The 22,113-nt window shown below is 39.0% G+C and overlaps 1 protein-coding gene across 1 annotated transcript in view; it reads left to right on the top strand.

Moving 5' to 3' along the window:
• The first annotated feature begins 221 nt into the window (after positions 1–221).
• Positions 222–22,113, top strand: part of SMAD4 (SMAD family member 4) — a 29,260-nt gene continuing 7,368 nt past the window's right edge. The window contains exons 1-9 of the mRNA XM_006891715.1: positions 222–597; positions 2,226–2,400; positions 2,861–2,890; positions 6,708–6,917; positions 9,825–9,944; positions 10,038–10,154; positions 11,493–11,543; positions 18,179–18,362; positions 19,520–19,688. Of these exons, the coding sequence (XP_006891777.1) occupies positions 349–597; positions 2,226–2,400; positions 2,861–2,890; positions 6,708–6,917; positions 9,825–9,944; positions 10,038–10,154; positions 11,493–11,543; positions 18,179–18,362; positions 19,520–19,688 (1,305 nt within the window). The 5' untranslated portion in view covers positions 222–348. The remainder of the gene's footprint in view (positions 598–2,225; positions 2,401–2,860; positions 2,891–6,707; positions 6,918–9,824; positions 9,945–10,037; positions 10,155–11,492; positions 11,544–18,178; positions 18,363–19,519; positions 19,689–22,113) is intronic.

A 22,113-nucleotide genomic window follows, 5' to 3' on the forward strand; every position in this document is an offset into this window, starting at 1 on the left:
ACAGTGGTTCTGTAGATGAGGTTTTCCCAAATTAATTGAATCTACTTTGTGAAATTGACACAGTGGCTGCTTCAGTGGCTCTGGTGTGTCTGGAAGTGTAAGGTAAGACAGGGTGTGGATGAGTCACTATGGTCATCCTCATTCGACAGTACCTCAGTAGAGGCAACAACAGTAACAGTTTTGTGAAATGTTTTCTAATCAGTTTTTTTCTCTCTTTTACAGGGTATCTTGAAAACCACATGCCTCTTTTTTCTTGCAACTTTAGCTCTTGTTTTTCCACTGCCTACAAAAGATCAACATTGTTCTAGAAACTGGAGACATTTGATTTAAAAGAAATAACTTTAACAAATGGACAATATGTCTATTACGAATACACCGACAAGTAATGATGCCTGTCTGAGCATTGTACATAGTCTGATGTGCCATAGACAAGGTGGAGAGAGTGAAACATTTGCAAAAAGAGCAATTGAAAGTTTGGTAAAGAAGCTGAAGGAGAAGAAAGATGAACTGGATTCTTTAATAACGGCTATAACTACAAATGGAGCTCATCCCAGCAAATGTGTCACCATACAGAGGACGCTGGACGGGAGGCTCCAGGTTGGTGCTGTGCCAATTCTTTATCTCCAGTGGTTAATGCTCTCTCAAACTCATACTTCTGTGTATCTTCTGCCAGTGAGCATTTTGGGAGTATATGGGAGAAAGTATCTTCCGCATACTAGAGGTATATCTTTAAAGTGTCTATCGGTGTTTTAATATGATAAGTAAAAATACATAGGACAGAGCATTTGCCTAGCTCCCAGTGTTTGCATGTATAATTGAATGACATTGTTCGTTACCATCCTTTTCTGAATTATCCCACGACCTTTAACAAGAACCTAATGTCCTCTGGCAGTAAGTAACTCTTTGGTTCCCCCTAACACCCTGCCAGCCACAAGGAAACTCTACTTTCCATATGTTGTTTTTAAGTGCTGTTGAGTCACAGACTACTCATAGCGACCCTATGAATGAAAGTCCTGGACACCTCCTGTATAACTTTCGTCCATTCTCCAGGTTCATAGGGTTTCCAGAAGCAAGCTATTATGGAAGTGGATGCCACTCCTGCTTCCAAGCTTATTTTAATTGGGGAGCGTCACCAAACACTGTCTGCCATGGGTAACCGTTATCGCATATACTTATTTCACGTAGATGGGATCATACCGTATTTTTCCTTATCTGAACAGTGTTTTAATATATGGCCCCCAATGTAGTTCAGTCCAATGGGGGGAAAATAAAGCAGAAGAAAATTTGTGCTCCAAAAGAATGTAATTTGATCTTCATCCAAGTAGTCCTTTATTTTCTTTTTTTTTAAAAATTTATACACTTAATAATCCCCTGTGTATTAAGTGAACATTTGATCATCTCATCTATTTAGTCCTGTTGTAATACTTTATGTATCTTAACACCATATGTTTAATACTTTCATTATATGAAAATCACCTCAAGAATGAATTGATTTCAGAACTTGAGTTAAAATTTTGCATTTTATCATTTTTCTCTCCCTTTATTTTCACTGGCCACATTTCCCTGTACAACTATGTAATGATCCCCTGTGTGTAATACTTTTAAAGAAAGCACGGGAATCGTAGCTTAGTTCCATTTCCTAGCAACCCTCCACCAGATTCCTGCAATGGAATCTTTAAGAGAGGGAAGAAATGGCTCATTTTTGTTCTGTGAAGTAATAGCTGAGGGATTTGAACCACTGACCTTCTGATTAACAACCTGACATGTAACACAATATGCCGCTGTTCTGAGGGAAAAAGACGGGTCATCTTCTCCTGTAGACATACTGAGGAAGGTGGCTGGCAGTTACAGTTGGCTCAGCGTCAGTGCATATGGTTTGTGGTTGGTTTTTTTTTTTTTTTAATTTTTTATTTATTTGTTTTTATAGACATCTTAAGTGGGTGAATGAAATTATTTTACTTTCAGATTTCAGACATGGTATCTCCAGCAGATTTGTACCTTTTATGCTTGTGAAATTGAGCACAAGTCTTGAAATGGTAACTACTTTGAAGTTCACTAGAGACAGAGCTCTGTTGTCATGCCCTGTGATCATGGGCGAGTGAGATGTTTGGAGCATTAATTTTCCCAATTTTTAAGATAGTATTTCTACTAGTGACATCATAGGATTATTTCTGAGTGCTTTGGTATAGTGGTTGACATACAGATTATTCAATTATACATTCTAGGTGGCTGGTCGGAAAGGATTTCCTCATGTGATCTATGCCCGCCTCTGGAGATGGCCGGATCTTCACAAAAACGAACTAAAACATGTTAAATATTGTCAGTATGCATTTGACTTAAAATGTGATAGTGTCTGTGTGAACCCATATCACTATGAACGAGTTGTGTCACCTGGAATTGGTAAGTAGACTTTGCCTTTATCCTTAGAAGCATAAAGAGTAAAGATCCCAATAGTAGTTTGGTCCCCCCCCCACCCCAGAAATAAGGTGTAGAATTCAAATAGCTCAGTTTCTCAAAGGTAGTTAAGATTCAGACATTTTCAATGAAATACAAATGTTGAAATTTGAACTTGGAAATCAGCTCCTATTCTGATTATTAAAAGTATATATAATTGGGGAAAACCAAACAAAAACCAAAAAAATCATATAATTGATCTTTTGTCTAGGTAGAACAATGTTATTGCAAAATAAATTGGAAAATATAGAATTGAATGGCATGTTTAATGTTTATTATTAGGATTTTTATGAGTTTGAGATGGTTCTAAGAGTTTTGTGATCTGGATTAAATAATATAATATAAATGGAATATTTACATATTTTAATAATAATGATTACATTTTTTTCTTCTTTCAAAAATTAAGATCTCTCAGGATTGACACTGCAGAGTAATGGTAGGTAATTTATTTTTATAGTTTTCTGTTTTCTATGAAGTCAGTTTGTTGTTTTTGATCTAGAATTTGTGTATTTAGCAATTTAGTAATGTTGCCAGACATATTTAGTGCTTTGAAAGTGTGTGTTTTTTTAATGTGCTAGCGTTTAAAACTGAATTTAAATTGACTACTGGCTATTTCAGTTGAGACTCTTACAGAGCTAGTTTCGAAGATAATGGCTTATAAATCCTAATCATGTATAGCATGTCCTTTAAAACTGAATATTTAAAATATTCTGGTTTTTTCTTCCTTTTCAAGCAGATTTATTTTTATAAATGATAATTGGTATATTTTTCCAGCCTTGTTTTATTTTAAGAAAATAAAACATCTAAATAGTTTTTTAATATACATGCTGAATTCTATTTTGAAAAAGAAAATGTTATGATAATCAAATGGTGTGTGTGTTTAATCTTTTAGCATTATATTTAACAGTAGAATTCTGTTATTGGCTCAGTTTCTTAACACATGTGCATAAATTAGAATTTCTGGAAGAATGAATTTGCACAGAAATGCTTAATAGAGCAACTACTATCTTGGAAAGGTGTACCCTGTTCTGGAGGGAAATTGGTGATTAAACATGTCATTTGTAGTAGAATCTTCGTCTTTGACTATGGGTTGGGAATACTCAACAACCTTGATAAAATTTAGGAAGAGCATGCAGGTGTGTTTGTTTTTATTGTCCACTTTTATACCTCATTCAGCGTAGAGGAAGACTTAGTGCCTTTTGGTACTAATTGTTTAGAACAGTTCAGTCATGTCTTTCAGAAAAGTATGTCCCGAGTGCTCCTTAGAGACAGACATGGTGAAGCATTATCTTACATACTTTGTCTACGCTGTTAGGAGGGACCAGTCTTTGGCAAGGGAGAGGTTCAGCAAAAAAGACAACTCTTAATGAGATGAATGACAAAGTGACTACAGAGGTGGGCTCAGGTATGTCAGAGAGGAGATGAATGGCATAGGACAGGGCAAGGTTTTCATAGGGTCGCCATGAGCCATACTCACCTCGACAGCAACAGCGCTTAGATGGTTTCTGAGAAGTAGCGATTGGCGTCAGAGCTGTGTTGGTGGTCTGGGCAGGCTCCCTCTCACAGACATTGGCATGCCATATGTCTCTTCTTTAGAAGAAAGTGCCAAGTCTCTACTGTTGTCCACCTGTGTTTTTGGAAAATTGACCATTTAGATTTTAGGAGTTGCCCGATTCCATGTTGTCCTCCCATCTAAGCTTTTTGATTGACCTTCCTTCTTCCTGTCCTCATGAGATGTCCTTCATCGTCCAGCTTTTCAGGCTGTTTACTCAGTGTGTGGTTTAAATCAGCGTGGTGAATGGATGCAACCCTGACGCACACCTTTGCTGACTTTAAATTGTGCAGTTTGCCCATGTTCTCTCTGAACAAATGCATAACAGGTTCTACATGCGTGCAATTAAATGTTCTGAAATTCCCGTGGAGACTGTAATGATAAGTCTTATCATAGTTTTCCTGACGGGAGTAGGCTCAAAGGAATCCATAGTATGAAGGTTTATCCCATTTCTTCCCTAGCCATTTGTTGCTATTTTGAGTACTTGTGTTCCTGGGGGTGTATGGCTTGATAACCAACCTTCTTTGTGATTTGACTCTACTACTATAGTCTGCTCTATGCCTCCCTCTAGTGGTAGTTGTGTAAAAGCACTCTTCAAAGGCTTATTTGCTCAACATTAAGAGGTATTTTCCATGCTGCCTCTTCAAGATTTGCATAAGAAATATGACAAGGGCAGGCAACTGCTAAGAGTTAATAAATGAGGTGATTCCTTTGCTTTTGACTTGGAGGTCTTGGTGGTAATCAGACCTGTGTATTCATTTGCGTGAATATATACTGAGCATGCATTGCCTAGTTCCAGGACACTGAGGTAAATAAGGGGTGCCTTCTCCACGCTGAGGAGCTCATAGGCTAGTGAAGAAAAACCAGTTGCCATCAGGGTGATACCAATACATAGTGACCCAGAAGACAGTGGCAAAACCCTTTGACAGGTGTTCTGGCCTGCCTGCTGGTGGTGTTAGTGAGCACAGACCTGGGCTGGGCGCCGCAGCTTTAAGAGTATATTCTCTGGCCCTTATTTCCCCTGAGGGTTATTCACAACTACTGTGGGTTTGTCTCACCACCCTAAACACTGTGGTGTTAATGGCCAGCACCTATCGAATGGTCAGAATGGTCGTTTTGTCTCAGGTCCTGAGCTAAGTAAGTAACTTACAAACCCCCTGTCTCATTCTCCTAATGCCTGTCCATGGTGAGTGGGATTGGCTGCACTTTCCAAGAGACAGAGACTGGTTGGTGCCTGCAGAGGTCAAGGAGTCAGGCAAAGTCGTACAGCGAGGAAGGGGTGCAGTGAAGTGTGCTCAGTGTTGAATGCTTTTTTTTAAAAATAATTTTCTTTTTTTATGTGTGTACCGTCAAATTGGATCTGACTGGTACAGGAGGCAATTGTTCCTCCTTCTTTAGCAGAGCATCTGGTGAATTTGAACCGCGCACCTCTGGGATTGCAGTGCAGTTTCCTGCCACTAGGCCACCAGAGCTCGCCTGAACGCTTTTTAAAAATAGAAAAATACAAGCCCAAAATAATGAAACCTAAGAACTGAAAAAAAAAATAGTATATAAGAAAATCTATCTACTCCGTGAGGAAAGATCTTTGATTTAGATGTAGCCCAAGTTCTAGAGCAGTTATACACGTGTTCAGTAAAATTTTTTAACGAGTGAATGAACTTATTGAATGTCTGTCCATAAAGAGAAATGCTAGTTTAGTGTCTGCTATTGTAATTTTGTATGTGTATATGTAAAAAAATAAAACAGCAGTGTGCCATTACATATAATCGTTGTGTGATAAATAAATAGTAGTTGTGTTCTAGCGAGTTGACAGTGACTCAGAGACACCCTGTGAACACTGTAGAATTTCTGGATGAAAACAACCTCTCCTTGGTTTTTGATCCATGCTCTGTAAGCAGTTATACATAAGGATTTGACCTTTGAACTATTCCCAAAGCTTTGGCAATACAAAAGATTAAAAATAGTCATGTAATGAATTGATATTTGTGGGTAATAGATTTACCTCAAAGATTGACATTTTGTCACTGTTAGCCGCCAAGTTAGAACCAACTCATAGCTGATCCTCCGGCAGGTTTTCAGAGGCAGTAAATTGCATGGGACAAGATTACCCTTCATTTCTCCTGTGTACTATCTGGTGGATTTGAACCACATGCCTCTGTGTTTGCAGTGCAGCTTCTTAGGGCAAGGCCACCAGAGCTCCCAAAGATTGACACAGGAAACATTAAAGCAAATCACAGACTTGTTCTTAATAGAAAATGTCTTTTTGTGTATTATAAATAGACTTTTCTAAGGAGAGAACATATTATGGTTCAGTAGGTTATAAAATTTTTGTGATAGGATTAGCATAGTGTATCTGTTTGAAGCAATATAATGATTGTTGCAAAAGGTAAAAAGCAGATCCTAAAATAATAGTGCCCCCTTCTTGGGATGATCATGGGCAGAGAGCTGGAGACTTGTAATATTGTCTGGCTTCAAACTTGAGGGGGTCAGTCAGATTGAAGGATAACATGTATCTGATGCCACAACCAATAAATCATAGGCTCTTGCTGGTAAAATAATACACTCTTTTTAAAAATCTGAATTAATATGAGTATAATTTTTTCATGATCGGTTACGTTATGTTGTGTGTTTATGAGATTTCCCACCACCTGGAGGAATAAAAACTAGTAAGATTTTAAAATACATCTCATTTTCTGTGTAGCCCCGAGTATGTTGGTGAAGGACGAATATGTTCATGACTTTGAGGGACAGCCATCATTATCTACTGAAGGACATTCAATTCAGACCATCCAGCATCCACCAGGTAATCGTGCATCAACGGAGACATACAGCACGCCAGCTCTGTTAGCCCCGTCGGAGTCGAATGCGACCAGCACCACCAACTTTCCCAACATTCCTGTGGCTTCCACAAGTGAGTAGTCAGCAAGTTCAGTTTCACTACGACGTATTTGTAGGTAGGTCCTTAAAGGGAAACTCTTAAGTGAAAAAATTAGTAGTGCTGTAGTGTGTTTTATATACAGACAAGTACTGTATAAAGCTTGGGATTAGTCCTGGAAAAACTGTGTTTTGTATTTCCTTGAAGATTTTTGCATTTGAAATGTAAATGATGACTTTGATGATAGTGTTAATTTAAGTTATAATCTAACTTGTTCTTTATTGCTGTTTACAGCAGTGAGAAAGTGCTTCAGTTTTCAAATAGCATTTAAACATTTCAGTAGTTAACAAAAGTAGTTTTGAACCAAGATGTGTATAAAGTCTGTTAATGGCATTGCCAACATCCCTTTAGTCCGGGATTATTTCAGTTTATCTTAGAGTTAACTTTATGATCATCTCCGTCTCCTGTAGCAGGAATGTAAAAAAAAAAAGGATTTTGACAAATTTGCTAATAGGGTATATCCCTCATGATAGTTAAGTTTTTTAGTCAATTTGGATATAAAGCTAAGTTCTAGATAATAAACTATTTTTAGATGAGAAGTGCGTTTTTCCAAAGGGTTCTTCCCATAGTCATGTCCTGGGGTTAGAGGGAGTTTAAGTTCATCTTTTTGTAGGACCCTGCGTGAGGCATTAGTGACCTGGTTCTTTTAGTATTTGTTCATTTAGTATTTTCAGTCACCAGAGACTGAATGGCAGGCAACCGTTGGTTGCTTCGAGGGAAGAACACAGTGGATATTAGTTAAACCTGATTGCAGAGATTGTGCTTTTACCTCCATTGAGAATAAATTATTGATAGATTTGAGTTAATCCTTTGTTAGCCATGATGATGCTAATAGAAGCATCATTCTATTTATTTAATGTTAGATCAGATTGAACATAGACTTTGTTGCAATAAATAAGGGACTAATTTCTATAATTGTGAACTTTCAAGTAAAGTACACAAAGTAGATCCCATTAATTCATTTCACCACTTCATAGCAATGTGTATTTGGAATTGTTACCTAACTCATGACAGTTGTACCATGAAGAATGTATTCTAGGTGGAAGATACAGGCTTTAGAACTCATCCCTGTAGCTAGTGGGTGCTCCTGGTATCTGACTGCCCTTTATTTACCAATAAGGGAATCTGATGAATAGGATATGTGGAGATGGATTAAAAAAGACTGTTAGAGCAGAGCTAACTCCCATTTCTATATCTGGAGGATGAAGTTTGCATGCCTTTGCTGATGCTTACTAGTGCAGACTCGATTTCACGACTCTGTTCCTGGGCTAGGTCGTTTTCGAAGACTAGAAAAATTGGTAGGAATGAAATGCAACTAATTTGATCTTGATATTTTTTGGGTAGATTTTTCAGTTGAATAGTAAATACTGGAGTTCTTAGAACTTGTGGCTCAGTGCTCCCTTAAGTCTCAAAAAGTATACTGATAGAATGAAAGAGAAGTTAGACTGAAATAGAAGACACTGGAAGACGGCTATCCCCGTTATGTTGATTAACTTGGTCTTATTCATTTGGAATTGTGTACAGAAAGAAGCCGTGACGGGAGGGGCCTAATCCTTGCAGTTGGGATCAATTTGGCATCTAAACATTATAAGTGTTTTCTTCTAAATAATCTAGAAATGAAAATAAATTTTTTCCTAAAGAGTGACAAGTTTTGTAAGTGAACTAGTAGTATATTGTATATATTATTATTTTTTTAAATGCAAAAATGTAATTTTTTTTTTACTTGAAAGAAGAAAAACTTACTAGCCAGTGACCCAGAGGAACTCTTGTTGTTCCAGAGATCTGGGCCTATAATTACTTTTAAAGGTAATAGATGATTACCTTTTAAAAGATTTGAGAAGATGAATAGAAAGGGAGGTGGCTAAAATGTTGTCTTTGAAAAGAAGTGATCTGGGGATGTGTATTGAAATATTCTGTTTATGTTTTGGTTTTATAATCTTTAAGGAAATGGAACCTGTTTTTTGGTGCTGTCGAGCCCAGTACGAACCACAGCCCCTCTGTAAACAGCAGATCTGAACCCTGTCCTGTCTTGTGCCATCCTCACATTTCTGACACACTTGAGGCCGGTGCAGCAGTCACCATGTCAGTTCACCTGGTTGAGCGTCTCCCACCTGACCAGGGTCTGTGTGACCTGTACAGAGGAGAAAAATGGTTCCATTTCCTCTGTACTTGGAGCCCTGGTGTCACTGACTCTTACGTCTGATTATATTTCCGTTTAGATGAGAAAATAAGTTTTTCACCTTCTACATTACATCTCATTTAAAAGATCTCCCTGCTCTGTTTTCCTTTGCTTGGACCATAGCGTTCTGCCATTACCAGAAGTGGTGTCAATAATTACCGAGCCTAGTTTTTAACTTTTTCTTGAGCCCAGACTTTGAAATCTTTATCAGAAAGATCTAGAGACAGACAGGTAGAGTGAGCAAACCATTATGTTTCTGAGAAAGTGACTGTGATAGGCCAGAATAATCCTAGCATTTAAAGATTTGTAAAGGCCACTGAAGGGAGATACTTTACTTAGGAGGGAGTCATGTTGAGCATGTTCAAGGTGAAGGAGCCCTGGTGGTGGGGTCCTTATGGAGTTGTGTGGCTGACCCAAATCCACCAGCCACTCCTGGGGAGAAAGGTGGGCTGTCTCCTCCTGTGATTGACAACTTCCAAAAACCCCCTGCAGAATCCGGTGTACGATGATTTTAGATTTTTTTTTTTTTTTTTTAAATTTATTTGATGAGTCCTAATTGAGTTTCCACTTTTGCCCGTCTTCACAGTTGTGGGCGTATCCATATATGTGTGTATGTCGTGTGTATTGTGAGTCCTTCCTTTAATCCGGGAGGCCGTAGGGCTGCATGTGTAATGTACCGTCGTCTTGTCTCCTTGTTCCTGCAGGTCAGCCGGCCAGTATCCTGGCGGGCAGCCATAGTGAAGGCCTGCTGCAGATAGCGTCAGGACCTCAGCCTGGGCAGCAGCAGAACGGATTTACCGGGCAGCCAGCCACATACCACCATAGTACGTCCATGCTTTCTAACATCTTTTAAATCGTTGAGATAAATAGGCAGCCTTTGTGAAAGCCAATTAATCCATGTGGGCCTTAATTTTTAGACAGCACTACTACCTGGACTGGAAGTAGAACTGCACCATACACACCTAATTTGCCTCACCACCAAAACGGCCATCTTCAGCACCACCCGCCTATGCCGCCCCATCCTGGACATTACTGTAAGCTCTTGTTTCTGTTGTAAGGGCTTTTTCTTTTCGAGAACTTTTTTTTTTTGGAAATGTTTTACATCTTTATTCATCATACAGTTTAGTTTCACCAACAGATTAGTGCTTTTCAGTATTTCTTTTAAATACAGTATTTTTCATAGTCATAGTTTTATGTCTTTGTTTTAGAAGAGTAATGTTTACTAAATACATTTATCTCTGTTGCTGATGTTTCATTAACACCACATTGAATTCCATTCATTTGTTTGTTTGCTTTGTGTGTGTTCTTCAATCCCATTGTATCTTGTATATCCACGCTTATCGGTGCCCAGATCTCAAGACTTTACTCACTGTAGGCTTAGCAGATAGTAGACACTGAGATAATGAATATGTTGATAGCTTATGCAGGCTTAATAGGAAACCATCCTATCCTGATAACCATAGCCTGCAGTTTCTGATAAAGTGGAAATACTGTCCATTTGCCTTAAAAAATATCAAGACTATAATTCTTTCATATAAAATCCCTTTCCGTCTCGTTAGAAAACTTGTATCACGAAAGAAAAGCTAACGAATACATAAAGTATATACAGAAATAAGTATTACCTAGAATCCTACCAGCCAGGGTTTCCCACTTTTAGGATTTTGGTATATTTTCGCCTTCCAGTCACATAAATGAGTTTATATAAACTGGGTGATGGGGAGGAGTGGGGATCATACTAAAACTGTATGTATGTATGTATGTATGTATGTGTGAATGCATATATCCTGTCTTAAGAGAATATAATTTTTAATGGCGTCCTGGGACAGTGTAGTGACAGTATGGGATTTGTACTCTTTAACTAGTTGTGACCTTTGAAAAGTTTTTAATCTCAAGACTAAGAGTTATAGAAGCTGCCTTTAAGGTATTGTTGATAAGTGTCATAGTTCATGTGAGATGTTTAACACAATGTCTTAACACATTAAAAAAAAAATCAGATTTGATAGCTATTATTCTGTTACTTAAATAACCATAATTTTGACAGGCCATTAGCAGTTTGAATTTTGACACTGTATTATGTGTGTTACATGATTGATTAAATTATAATGTGCGTTAAATATTACATGTGAAGCAGTCTGTAAATTTTTTAATGGTATGTTACACAGCACTCATGTTAGCTGCCTTTATTAAATACAAGAGTATTTACTAAGTTCATAGGGTATTTTAAACTAAGCTTCTGAGTTCTTAGGCATTTCATAAGCTTAATCCAAACTTTTAATGTATGATTGTTATACTTGAGTACATATTATTCAAAGTTTTCATATTGGAAAGCTTTAAATAAGTAAAAATGGGATTTTTGTTGTCTTTTTCTTTAGGGCCAGTTCACAATGAGCTTGCATTCCAGCCTCCCATTTCTAATCATCCTGGTAAGTGTAAAATTCTGGGAAAGGGTCAAAACGGGTTCCTTAGTTTCCTAGAAATTGAAACAGGCAGAAGAGTTTTAACAGAATTAGAAGATACCTTGACATTTTGAAGAAATACAATGCTCCTTGTAACATGAGTTGATGAAGTAGTTTAGGAGTTGCGACCTGTGGTTACGACCTGTGGTTACGCATAGACTGTCTGATCTCATTTAACAGTCTCCAAACAAACTGGAGACATAAACTGTTTCCAGCTAAGATACAAAGTATTGAAATTTTGTTCTAAGTATTGACTCTATGAATGTGCAGCAGAAGCAAACGAGTTTCCAAAAAGAACACTGTAAAATTGCAGCTTTAAAAGCAAAAGAAGAAATTTAAGTAGGTACTAAAAAATAATTCATTATACCTGTCTTAGAAGATGACCCCGGAATCTCTGGTTAATTGAAATAGAGAAACTGTTTGATTAGATTATGTTCAGACAAATAGTTAAAGTAGCTTTTTTTCTGTTTACAGTCTGTGTGCAGTTTAAACATTATAGTAGTGATAAATATAGAGAAAGTTTAAAAACAGAAAAGGAAATACGGTCTTTTGTAAAACCTGCATAGATGTTGATTTCTACCCCCATTCAGCTTTCAAAGATTTAAGTGTTATTTTAACTAAAAGCCTTGATTTTTCTTGAACCATAAATTCAATTGTCCTCCTATTTTTTAAAGAAAGCTTTTTTATTATGAAGAATTTCAAATATATAACAACCAGAATAATAGAAAGATTGCTTGATGGGCTCATTCTTAAGCATCAGCCATTATTCAACCCAGTCTTGTTTCATTCACACACTGACCTACTTTTTGCTCTTTTGTCATAAAGTGTAACTTTTCTAGATTGATCTGAGTATTTCAGTATGTATTTTTGAAACAGCCATAATGAAACAGATCCACACAATTTTCTTTCTTTTCTTTTTTTAAAATTTATTTTGTTTTTTTATTAAAATCAAATCAGATCTGACTGGTACAGGAGGAGATTGTTCCTCCTTCTCCAGCAGAGCATCTGGTGGACAGTTTTCTTAAGCAGTGTTCTGTTGCTTGTTGCGTGTTGGCTCCATTTTTTAAATTTTTTAAAATTAGACAATTACCCCTTCTGTCACATTACAGTGTAAGAGATTTTCAGAGTTTCTGGAGCAAAAGGCCAGATTGCTTTACTGTGATAGCATTACAGTATGAATCCATTTTTACTGCACTCACCAGTGAGAGATGTGAGGGTTTTCACACATCTTGTGCTGATTGATGAGACAGAATGAGGGTTGGGTTTTATTTGGGACTTTTTTCATATTTGGTTTTAATAAGACAAAATTATAAAAAGCACTTTGTTATATTTACTAGTTATCTTGCCTATAGTATTTGTGATTTTAAACATAAATAACAGTTAATCCTGGAACAACACGGGCTTGAGCAGTGCATGTCCACTTGGACGTGTGATTTTGCAAAAATCATCGCATGGCGCTAATCATCTCACCAGCGGTTTGTCCCCCTGGTGACTTGTTTATTGCAGTAAAAGGGATCTGTGGCTCTTTGCCTTTTCCTCATTGTGTATATTTCCATATCATAATCCTTGAGTAACACCAAGGGGCTCATAGGAAGTGCCAGTCATCATGCTGGATATGCTCCTAAGAAGCAGAGGAAAGTCTGGCAAGAAGCTGCACTGTAATCCCAGAGATATGCAGTTCAAATCCACCTGATGCTCTGCCGGAGAAGGAGGGGCAATCTCCTCCTGTATCAGTCAGATCCTATTTGACGGTTCATGCATAAAAAAAATAATAATAAAAATGGAGGGGGAAAAAAAGCAGAGGAAAGTCATGACATTGTTAAGGAAAAATTGAATTGCTTACTTGAAATGTATCCTGCCTAGATTGAGGTCTTCAGCTGTGGTTGACTGTCATTTCAAGATAAATGAATCCAGCTTTAGGGCCCTTTTTTTAAAAAAAAAAAAAAGGAAAAAATACATTTGTGAAACCATTGCTTAGGCTATGCCAGTAGAGGCAAAACCCTTGTGCTTTGTGCAGAGTACCTTTTTGTCTTGTATTTAAAATGCAGCTTTAAAGTGAATGCATGGTATAATACAGGTAGCATAAAAAAGAGATGCTAAGCAACTGTTAATGTTATCAGTAAAGCTTCTGGTTTACAGGTGCCAATTAGTAGTTAAGTTTTGTGGGTGTCAAAAGTTACAAGTAGATTTTTTTCAGCTGCATAGGAGGTATGGCAACCCCCTCCCAACTTCCACATTATCCAGGAGTCAGTCCTGTGTAGAAGAGTATATGAAACAATGAAACAAATGTTTAATTGAATGTGTAACTTACAGACAGCATCTCACCTCTATAACCAGTGCCCTGGTTGGCAATTAGCACACCTCGTTAGCAACACCCCAGAAACCGTCCTGTTCCATGGATTTTGTCTGTCACAGCCTTTTCCTCCTCTGTCTCCTACTGGCTGGCAGCCACTGTTCAGTTTTATTGAACATCATGTTTGTTGCTTTTCTTCTAAAGTGATGAACATAGCCTTGAGCAATTTGGCTTAGTATTTTGAGGGTTAATGTGGCCCGTGACGGGAGGTCCTTGTTCGTAGAGCTTGGTGGGATATGTTCTGAGGGAGCGAGCATGGTTGGGCCCCGCAGAGCAGCCCTCGGGTGGAGTAATGACGTGTCAGGGAGGTGCGCTTAGTTAATCAGTTGGACTTGGCTCTGGACTCAGCAGTTGCCTTTGGCCTCTGAATAGCTTTATTTCATTCTTCTCAACATCAACAAAACTGATGTTGAGACATAACAACTCCTGGTGGTTAGAGAGAACATTAACTAGTTATTAGCATCAAAAGAAGTGGTAAATAAATTAATTACTACCACACAGTAAAATCTTCCTGAAGACAATTGAAAAACATCTGGAGTAGTTCATTATAGCAACAGGAACGTCTCAGAAATTCATGCTGGATTCAGGAGAGACCACAGAACACGGGATGTTAGTACTGATGTCAGGTAGATTTTGGCTAAAAGCAGAGGTTATCAGAAAGATATTTGTGTTTTAGCAGCCGTCCAGATGCATTTAGCTGCGTAAATCATCATAAATATGGATAACATTGACAAGAATGAACTCTAAATTGAGTTCATGCAGAACCTATGCATAAAACAAGAAGTAAAAAAAAAAAAACAAAACAAGAAGTAGTCCAACAGAACAGAGATAACGGTATGATTTAGAATGAGGAAAGGTATGTAACATACTCAGTGTGTTTGCTGAGCAAGGGACCCAGGAAAGTTGACTGTGTGGAGAATAGTGTGGTGTCAGGATTGGAGGAAGAGTCATCAGCGTGATACAGATGACACTACCTTGGTAAACAGAAATTGAAGAGGACTTGGAATGTGTACTGAAGAAGATCAAAGACTGCAACTTCAGCGAGGATTATACTTCAACCTAAAGAATATTTAAATCCTCACAACCAGACTATTAGGTACACTCATGACAAATGGAGAGATTGAAGTAGGCAGTGATTTAGTTTTATGTGGATCCACAGTCTGCACCCGCTGAAGCACCAGTTAAGAATCAGTCTGACCCAAGCCATGTAATTTTCATTTGACTTCATTTGCTTGTGAATGTTCAACAATTAATAAGAAGGACCAAGGAAGAACGATGAGCTCAACTTGTGGTGTTGGTGGAAGTATATTGAGTATACTGTGGACTGTCAAAAGAGTAAACAAATGTGTCTTAGAAGAAATACAGCCAGGTTGGTTCCTGGAAGCAAGGATGGTGAAACTTTGTGTCATATTTTGGGCATGTTACGTAGAGGGGCCAGTCCTTGGAGAAGGGCATTATAGTTGGAAAAATAGGGGATGAGCAAAGGAAAGGAAGACTCTCAGCTCCACTGACAGAATGACTGCAACAGGGGGCTTCACCGTAGCCACGATGTGAGGACGGTGGGGCCACTATGGGCTGGGGTCAACCTGAAGCCACTTAACCACAGTTAGGAGCATAGCAGTGTGCATTTGATACTAAGATTTCTATATATTTGAGTAGAACAGAAATGACTTTCAGTAACAAGGGTGATCCTGAAAAGAGATTGCTGCCTGCTGCTTGGACGAGGCGATACACTTTTAACATAGTCAACTTCTTATTTCTAAAGTGTTCTTTGGCTGTATTAATAGAAAACTCAGTGGAGTTTTGCAACAAAAATATTCTTCCTTTCTCCTTAATGTATTATTAAAAGAATTTCCCCCTGGTATGCCTGTTAGAAGAGAATGTTCCACCTGGGATTCCTGTTCCCAGTACTTGCTCTCCTTGCCACTCATTCTACTTATCCTACCACTAATTAAAGTATTTCTTCTAAAGTTTCTTCTCTGCTCAATATGTTGAAGGGATTCCTTGCAGATTGTTTGGTCACAGCCTAATGACCAGATTCCTTGATAAGGTGGCAGAGTCTGGGTTCCTGGTCTCCTTTTACTCTTCTAGCCTCATTTCTTGCTCTCTTCCATTAATGCCAAGCAGCTCAATCCTGAATTTCTAGCTGAGGTTGCTAGGCTCAATCTCTAGCAATAGGCATAACTGATAGCAAATCTCCATTCTGTATATTGACCTCTCCAGATTATTGAGAAATAATGATGTCAGTTTGAGGACTAAGGTGTGTCTGTTTCAGGCCACAGGCTGTGCGTCTGAGACCTGGACAGTGAGTAAGGATGACAGAAGAATTGATACCTTTGAGCTATGGTGTGTTGGAGAAGAGCATGGAACATCCCATGTATGGCCAAAAGAACAAACAAATATGTCTTGGAGAGGGTGCAGCTGGAATGCTCTTTGGAGGCAAGAATGATGAGGCCTCACCTCACATACTTTGGGCGTGTTACTAGGAGAGGCTGTTCCTTGGAGAGGGACATGATGTTGGGAAGGGTGGAGGATCGGCAATGGAGAGGAAGACCCTCAACCAGGTGGACTGATGCGTTGTCTGCCACAGTGGGCTCTTGTGTATCAGGAAGTGTGAGGATGACACAGGGAATGGAGTTCAAATCTTTTGTTCATAGGGTCATTTTGAGTCTTACTTGAGTCAACAGACACCTAACAACAAAATAAATAAGTGAATGAATAAAATGAAAATATAATATGTAGCAGATTATCCCCAAACATAGTGAGTTACATATAACAACAGTAGCCATTTATTCAATCATTTGCTTTCTGTGGGTCATTGATCTGGGAGTGAATTAGCTAAGAGATTCTGGGTTAGGGTTAGGGTATCTCCTTCAGCTACCCATCCTCCCCCCAAAAAGAGATTTATTAGGGAAAATACTTTGCAAAGGAAGATGTGGAGGGGCTTGGCAGTGCTGGCTCTGTCTCTAGGTTAGGATCTCTTTGGAAGTTACAGTAAAGGTACTGCCTGGGGCTGCCTTTATCCCAGGTCTTTTCTGTGGGATGAGGAATCATTTCTAGGGTAGTTCACCCCTGTGCCTGACAGGGAGCTTTGGTGTCTTTTTGTGTGGACTTCTCAGTATAGCTACTTTGAGTGTCTTTCTTCCAGCATGGAAGCTAACTTTCTCCAGAGTGAAGTCGAGAGGAGGGAGGGTGTGTGTGTGTGTGTGTGTGTGTGTGTGTGTGTGTGTGTGTGTGTGTGTGTGTAAAAGCCTCAGTGTCTTTAGACAGACTCGGAAGTTCATCATTTCTTCACCTTCCTGCTCAGTGTGGGAGGGCACAAGGCCATAAATATAGGAGGCCAGAATCATTGTGAGCCTTTTGCATGCTGTCTGCCACCTATTCCTACCCTTCTCAATGGAGCAAGTTTTCTAGTCATTGGAGGTATTTAAATTACTTGTTTAATGGAATACAATAAATACACCTTCCAGGTAAAATTGCAGTGATTGACATGTAGCGATGAAGTTCATCAGGGTTATTTCTTGCAGTAGTGCATGGGAGAGCTCTAGTGGCTTAGCAGTGAGGAGTGGGCTGCTGACTCCAAAGGCATGCAATTCGAATCCACCAGCTGGGCCATGGAAGAAAGAGAAGTCTCCTCCTGTGTGATTTATTGCCTCCGAAAACCTATTGGCTAGCTGCGAATCAGTTCTGACCCAACAGCACATAATATGTACATACAGGGCAAATGCCCTTGCAAAGAGATAAATTGGTAGCTCGTGTGTACAGACGCTGAGAGGTTAGAAGAGTGTAATTAACCTTGACTCAGGGCTACATGGCTTACTTGGCTTGTTGTACCCTTTCTCTCAAGTATGATTGATGATATAGCGTGTATATCCCCTGCTATAAAAAAAAAAGATTCAGACTATAATGAAAAAATAGTGTGTGTAATTAAATGAAACTGCATGATGAAGTAATTTATTTTATATTGCATTTAAATTCTCAGTTGATTTAGCCCTTGGCAGTGAAAGTGAAATTTCAGGTTTTTCAAATTGACTTTAGATTTTCAAAACTAGTGCTCAGAATTGAACTGGAAACTTGAAGACGTGGGCCTTTCTTCTCTGTCATGCATTTGTCTCACGTTTCTTTGGGTACTGTTCACATGACCCCCTTTTCTGCCCCCCTTGCTTTTAGAAGCTGTTTCTTGTGGCTGAACGGGTGAGTCCCGTGTCTTTCTCACGCAGGGGATGTCTTCTCTCTTTGTCTCCTCCAGCTCCTGAGTACTGGTGTTCCATCGCTTACTTTGAGATGGACGTGCAGGTAGGAGAGACATTTAAGGTCCCTTCAAGCTGCCCTATTGTGACTGTCGATGGATACGTGGACCCCTCTGGAGGAGATCGCTTCTGCTTGGGTCAACTCTCCAATGTTCACAGGACAGAAGCCATTGAGAGAGCAAGGTAGTTATTGATGGAGCAGTGGGATGGTTACGTAAAAAAGAGAGCATGATACATAGGCTGTGTTTGCAATCACTTTAATATAAATTATGCGAGTGCGTGATTGTAGAGGAATAAAAATCATCTTGAAAATGCAAACTACGATCATTCCATTTTCATTGAGATGCTAGTTAAAATAGAGTGATTAAAGGTGGTCTGTTTAGATTTAGTGATATTTCTGTGTTTTGCACAAGTAACTAACCTTTTTGAATCTAGTTTGGAAACTTAGTGCCTCTGAACATGTTTTTACAAAGATAAATAATACAAACTAAGGGCAGATGTATTCACCAAGATATTTCTGTAGAGTGTTATTTACAATGTTGGCAAAGAATAATAAAAGAGGAGAAACCCCTGCTGGTTGCAGTCAGGCAGACTGTGACTTAGGGCGACCACAGGCTTACAGGCCAGCATGTGCTCCAGAGGGCTTCCAGGCCTTTCCTCTGAGGCACTTCTGTGTGTTAGAGCCACTGAGCTTTAGATTAGTCATTGTGTATTTAGTCCTCTGTTGCTATCTAAGAACTCCTAATAAAAGGGAAGTGAGTAATTAAATAATGACATAATAAATATTTCAGGGTTTTTTTATGTGTAGAAATGTGTATGTAATAGAAATAAAATTCTCAAGATAACATAGTGAAACATAATTTTAGGTACTGTATGTGAGAGAGAGAGTGTGTTTAAAGTAATGTTATCTTCAATTTGTCACTGCGTGTTGTCTGGCAAATTGTGTAATTTCTAAGCTTGCTCTGGTAGAGTTGAAATAGTCATATGTGGCTATTGGATGGATATTGATGTATCCATTGTAGCTTTAAGCCATAGTTTGTTCATCTGTAAAATGGGAATAATAACATTTATCTTATTGGGTTGTAAAAGCTAAGTGAGAATTCGTGTTACATATTTCTGACACAAAATAAGAGCAGTGTACATAATTATTATATGTAAGTTGGGAGGAGGAGGAATCAAGGAAATGTGTAAAAACGTTAAAACTGCCTGCATTGTTTCTATTGGTGTGAAATACTTGGTTTTGTTCTTTTTAATTTTTTAATTCTGGCATGTTTAATCTGAACTAAATTTTGTTTTTCAATACTTAACATTTGAACTAGAATTCCACTTTTCCCCTGAAGGTTGCACATAGGCAAAGGTGTGCAGTTGGAATGTAAGGGTGAAGGTGACGTTTGGGTCCGGTGCCTTAGTGACCACGCGGTCTTTGTACAGAGCTACTATTTAGACAGAGAAGCTGGACGTGCGCCTGGAGACGCTGTTCACAAGATCTACCCAAGTGCATACATAAAGGTGAGCCGCAGTTCCACTTGGTGTTTCGGGCATGTTATCAGTGAAGAACACTGTCAACAAGGTGACTGGACCGCTGACCACACAAGAGGGCTTCGGCACAGCAGAGATGGCGAGGTTGGCACAGGAGTGGACGGGCCTTCTTTCTGTTGTGCGTGGCATTGCTAATGAGTCAGCGCCACGTCAGGGCACCCAACAGTTTAACTTGACTATTTTGAGAACCTTTATTTGGGGGGTGTAAAGGAGGATGTGGGAGTGGAATTAGGAGGAGTGCACACATTTCGTTTTATACTTAATGAGAAATTTTATTTCCTAGCATTTATTGATATGACCTGTTCTCTTGTTTTGTGACGTATTCATGTATTCATCCCCTACAAATTTTTTTTTTTATTTTATTAATTTTAATGAACATTTACCCCCTACAAGTTTTTAAGCAAATATTCACAGTAATAGAAGACTCTTTTGGGGACAAAACTCAACTTTAAAATTTCAATTAAAAAAATACACTTCTATTTTTGAAAGAAGTATTATTAAATAGCCTAAATATAATATATATTTTTGAATATCAGATTTTTTTCACAGTCATCATAAATTCCTTTCTTTTCAGCCATTATTCATTAGTGGAATCACTTGTACTTCTTGCAAGGACATTGCTTCTTGCTGTCTGCTCTTAGGTTGATTCTAACTCATAGTAACCCTGCATGACAGATAGCGCTGCCCCCTGGGTTTCCTCGGCTGTAACCTTTATGGAACCCGATCTCCTCTCCGGTGGCACTGCCAGTGAGTACAGACCACCAGCTTCGTGATGCCGAGGTTAACCATCGTGCCCCAGGGCGTCTGGAAGTCGCTGTGGCTACAAATTATGCGGTCACATGCTTGTTTGGTTCCGTCATGTTGATTCTGATTCACACAGTAGTCCCAAGGAAGAGCAGACTGCCTCGTAAGGCTTTCTTGGTTGCGGTCCTTACAGGAGCACTACACCAGGTCTTTCTCACGTGGAGCTGCTGCTTGAGCTTGAACCTCACATCTTTCTCATGGCGGCCCAGTGCTTATCCATCACGCCACCAGGCATGTTAGGAACTGCCTGATTGCCTTACAACAGTAAACCCAGTATCTCATTGTTAGTCACTGTAGTTCAGTTAAAGGGTACTAGGATCGTTTTTATTCAATGGGAACTGTCAAACATACCAAGTATGTAGAAAATAACGACCATCCGTCTCCTCATCAGATAGCTTTGGCTGCATTGCACACTGAAAGGACAGTGGTTTGAATCCAGCAGCCTTAAGAGAGTCTCTTTCCAGAAAGATTTACAGCCTCGTGAATCCAGTGGAGAGTCCCTTTGAGTTGGAACTGACCCACTGATTTGAAGGTGGACCCGCAGTCTTCATTCAGCATTTTACAACTGGAATGTGATCAGTGTTCTACCAGTGTGTGCTAGTGTGTTTCTCTGTCCCCCTTCCACAGACAGTGAAAAACAACCCTAAGCATTCATTCTTCTGATGCTTGAGTGTAATGCTATTGATGAGGAAATAGAGAACACAGAGGTTGCTTCTCAGTTCCATCAGAATGAGTAGTGCCTCCGTGGGGGGTTTTGGTGGTAGAGGGTATGTTCCAGTCCTGGTTAGTTAGGACGATAGACTGGAAGGGTTGGTTATTAAAAAGGCATAGGACATGGTCCTATTTTTATTGAAGTAATGCCATGGAGATTTCTTTTTGTTTGTTTGTACCTACATTTTTGAAATGGTATGTACAGTGCCCTACCAGAAATTATGTCTGTGAAATGACATGAAGAAATACTCCAATTTTTTTCCATGAAGGATTCTTCTATGTGGCTATTTTCTTTTTTTCTCTTTTTAAAATGGCTTGGGATTTCCTTTCTTGCTTTATAATACCTCTACACTTCTTGGCAGGCTTGTCTTGAGAGAATGACTTGATTTGGGTTTTTCTTTTCTCCTCACTGCCATTGCTTCTTCCTAAAGGACAGTCATACTGAGCCCAGCACACTGGGATCCACATCTCAGAACCAATTTTTCCATGTAGGTAGTTGGGGTGAATTTGTCCCTTGAAGAGATAGAGTTCAGCCTCCAGGCCTGCTGAGGACCTGATCCTCATTGCAGAGGTGTTTCTCCCGATTACCTCTGCCGTAGGCGAGCATTTTGCCCCTTGGTGCCCTTCTGACTCGACTGTCTATGTGCCTTACCAGCATGGGATTGTGGGCAGGTCCGCAGTCCTAGCACCGAAAGATCCTGGCTCTCCCCGTTCCCGTCTTATTCCCATCAAGGTGAATTTAAGTCAGTACCCAGTGTCCTCCTGGCTTCAATGTCCACTCTGAGCTGTTTTTATTTGTTTATTGGTTACTAAGTTTATCTTATTTTCAAGACTTTATAAAATGTCTTTGAGATCCAGTTCACACTCTTTTTTTATATTT

Source organism: Elephantulus edwardii, unplaced genomic scaffold (genome assembly GCF_000299155.1).
Source record: "Elephantulus edwardii isolate Elephantulus edwardi_28Jun2011 unplaced genomic scaffold, EleEdw1.0 scaffold00103, whole genome shotgun sequence".
Classification (NCBI taxonomy): domain Eukaryota; kingdom Metazoa; phylum Chordata; class Mammalia; order Macroscelidea; family Macroscelididae; genus Elephantulus; species Elephantulus edwardii.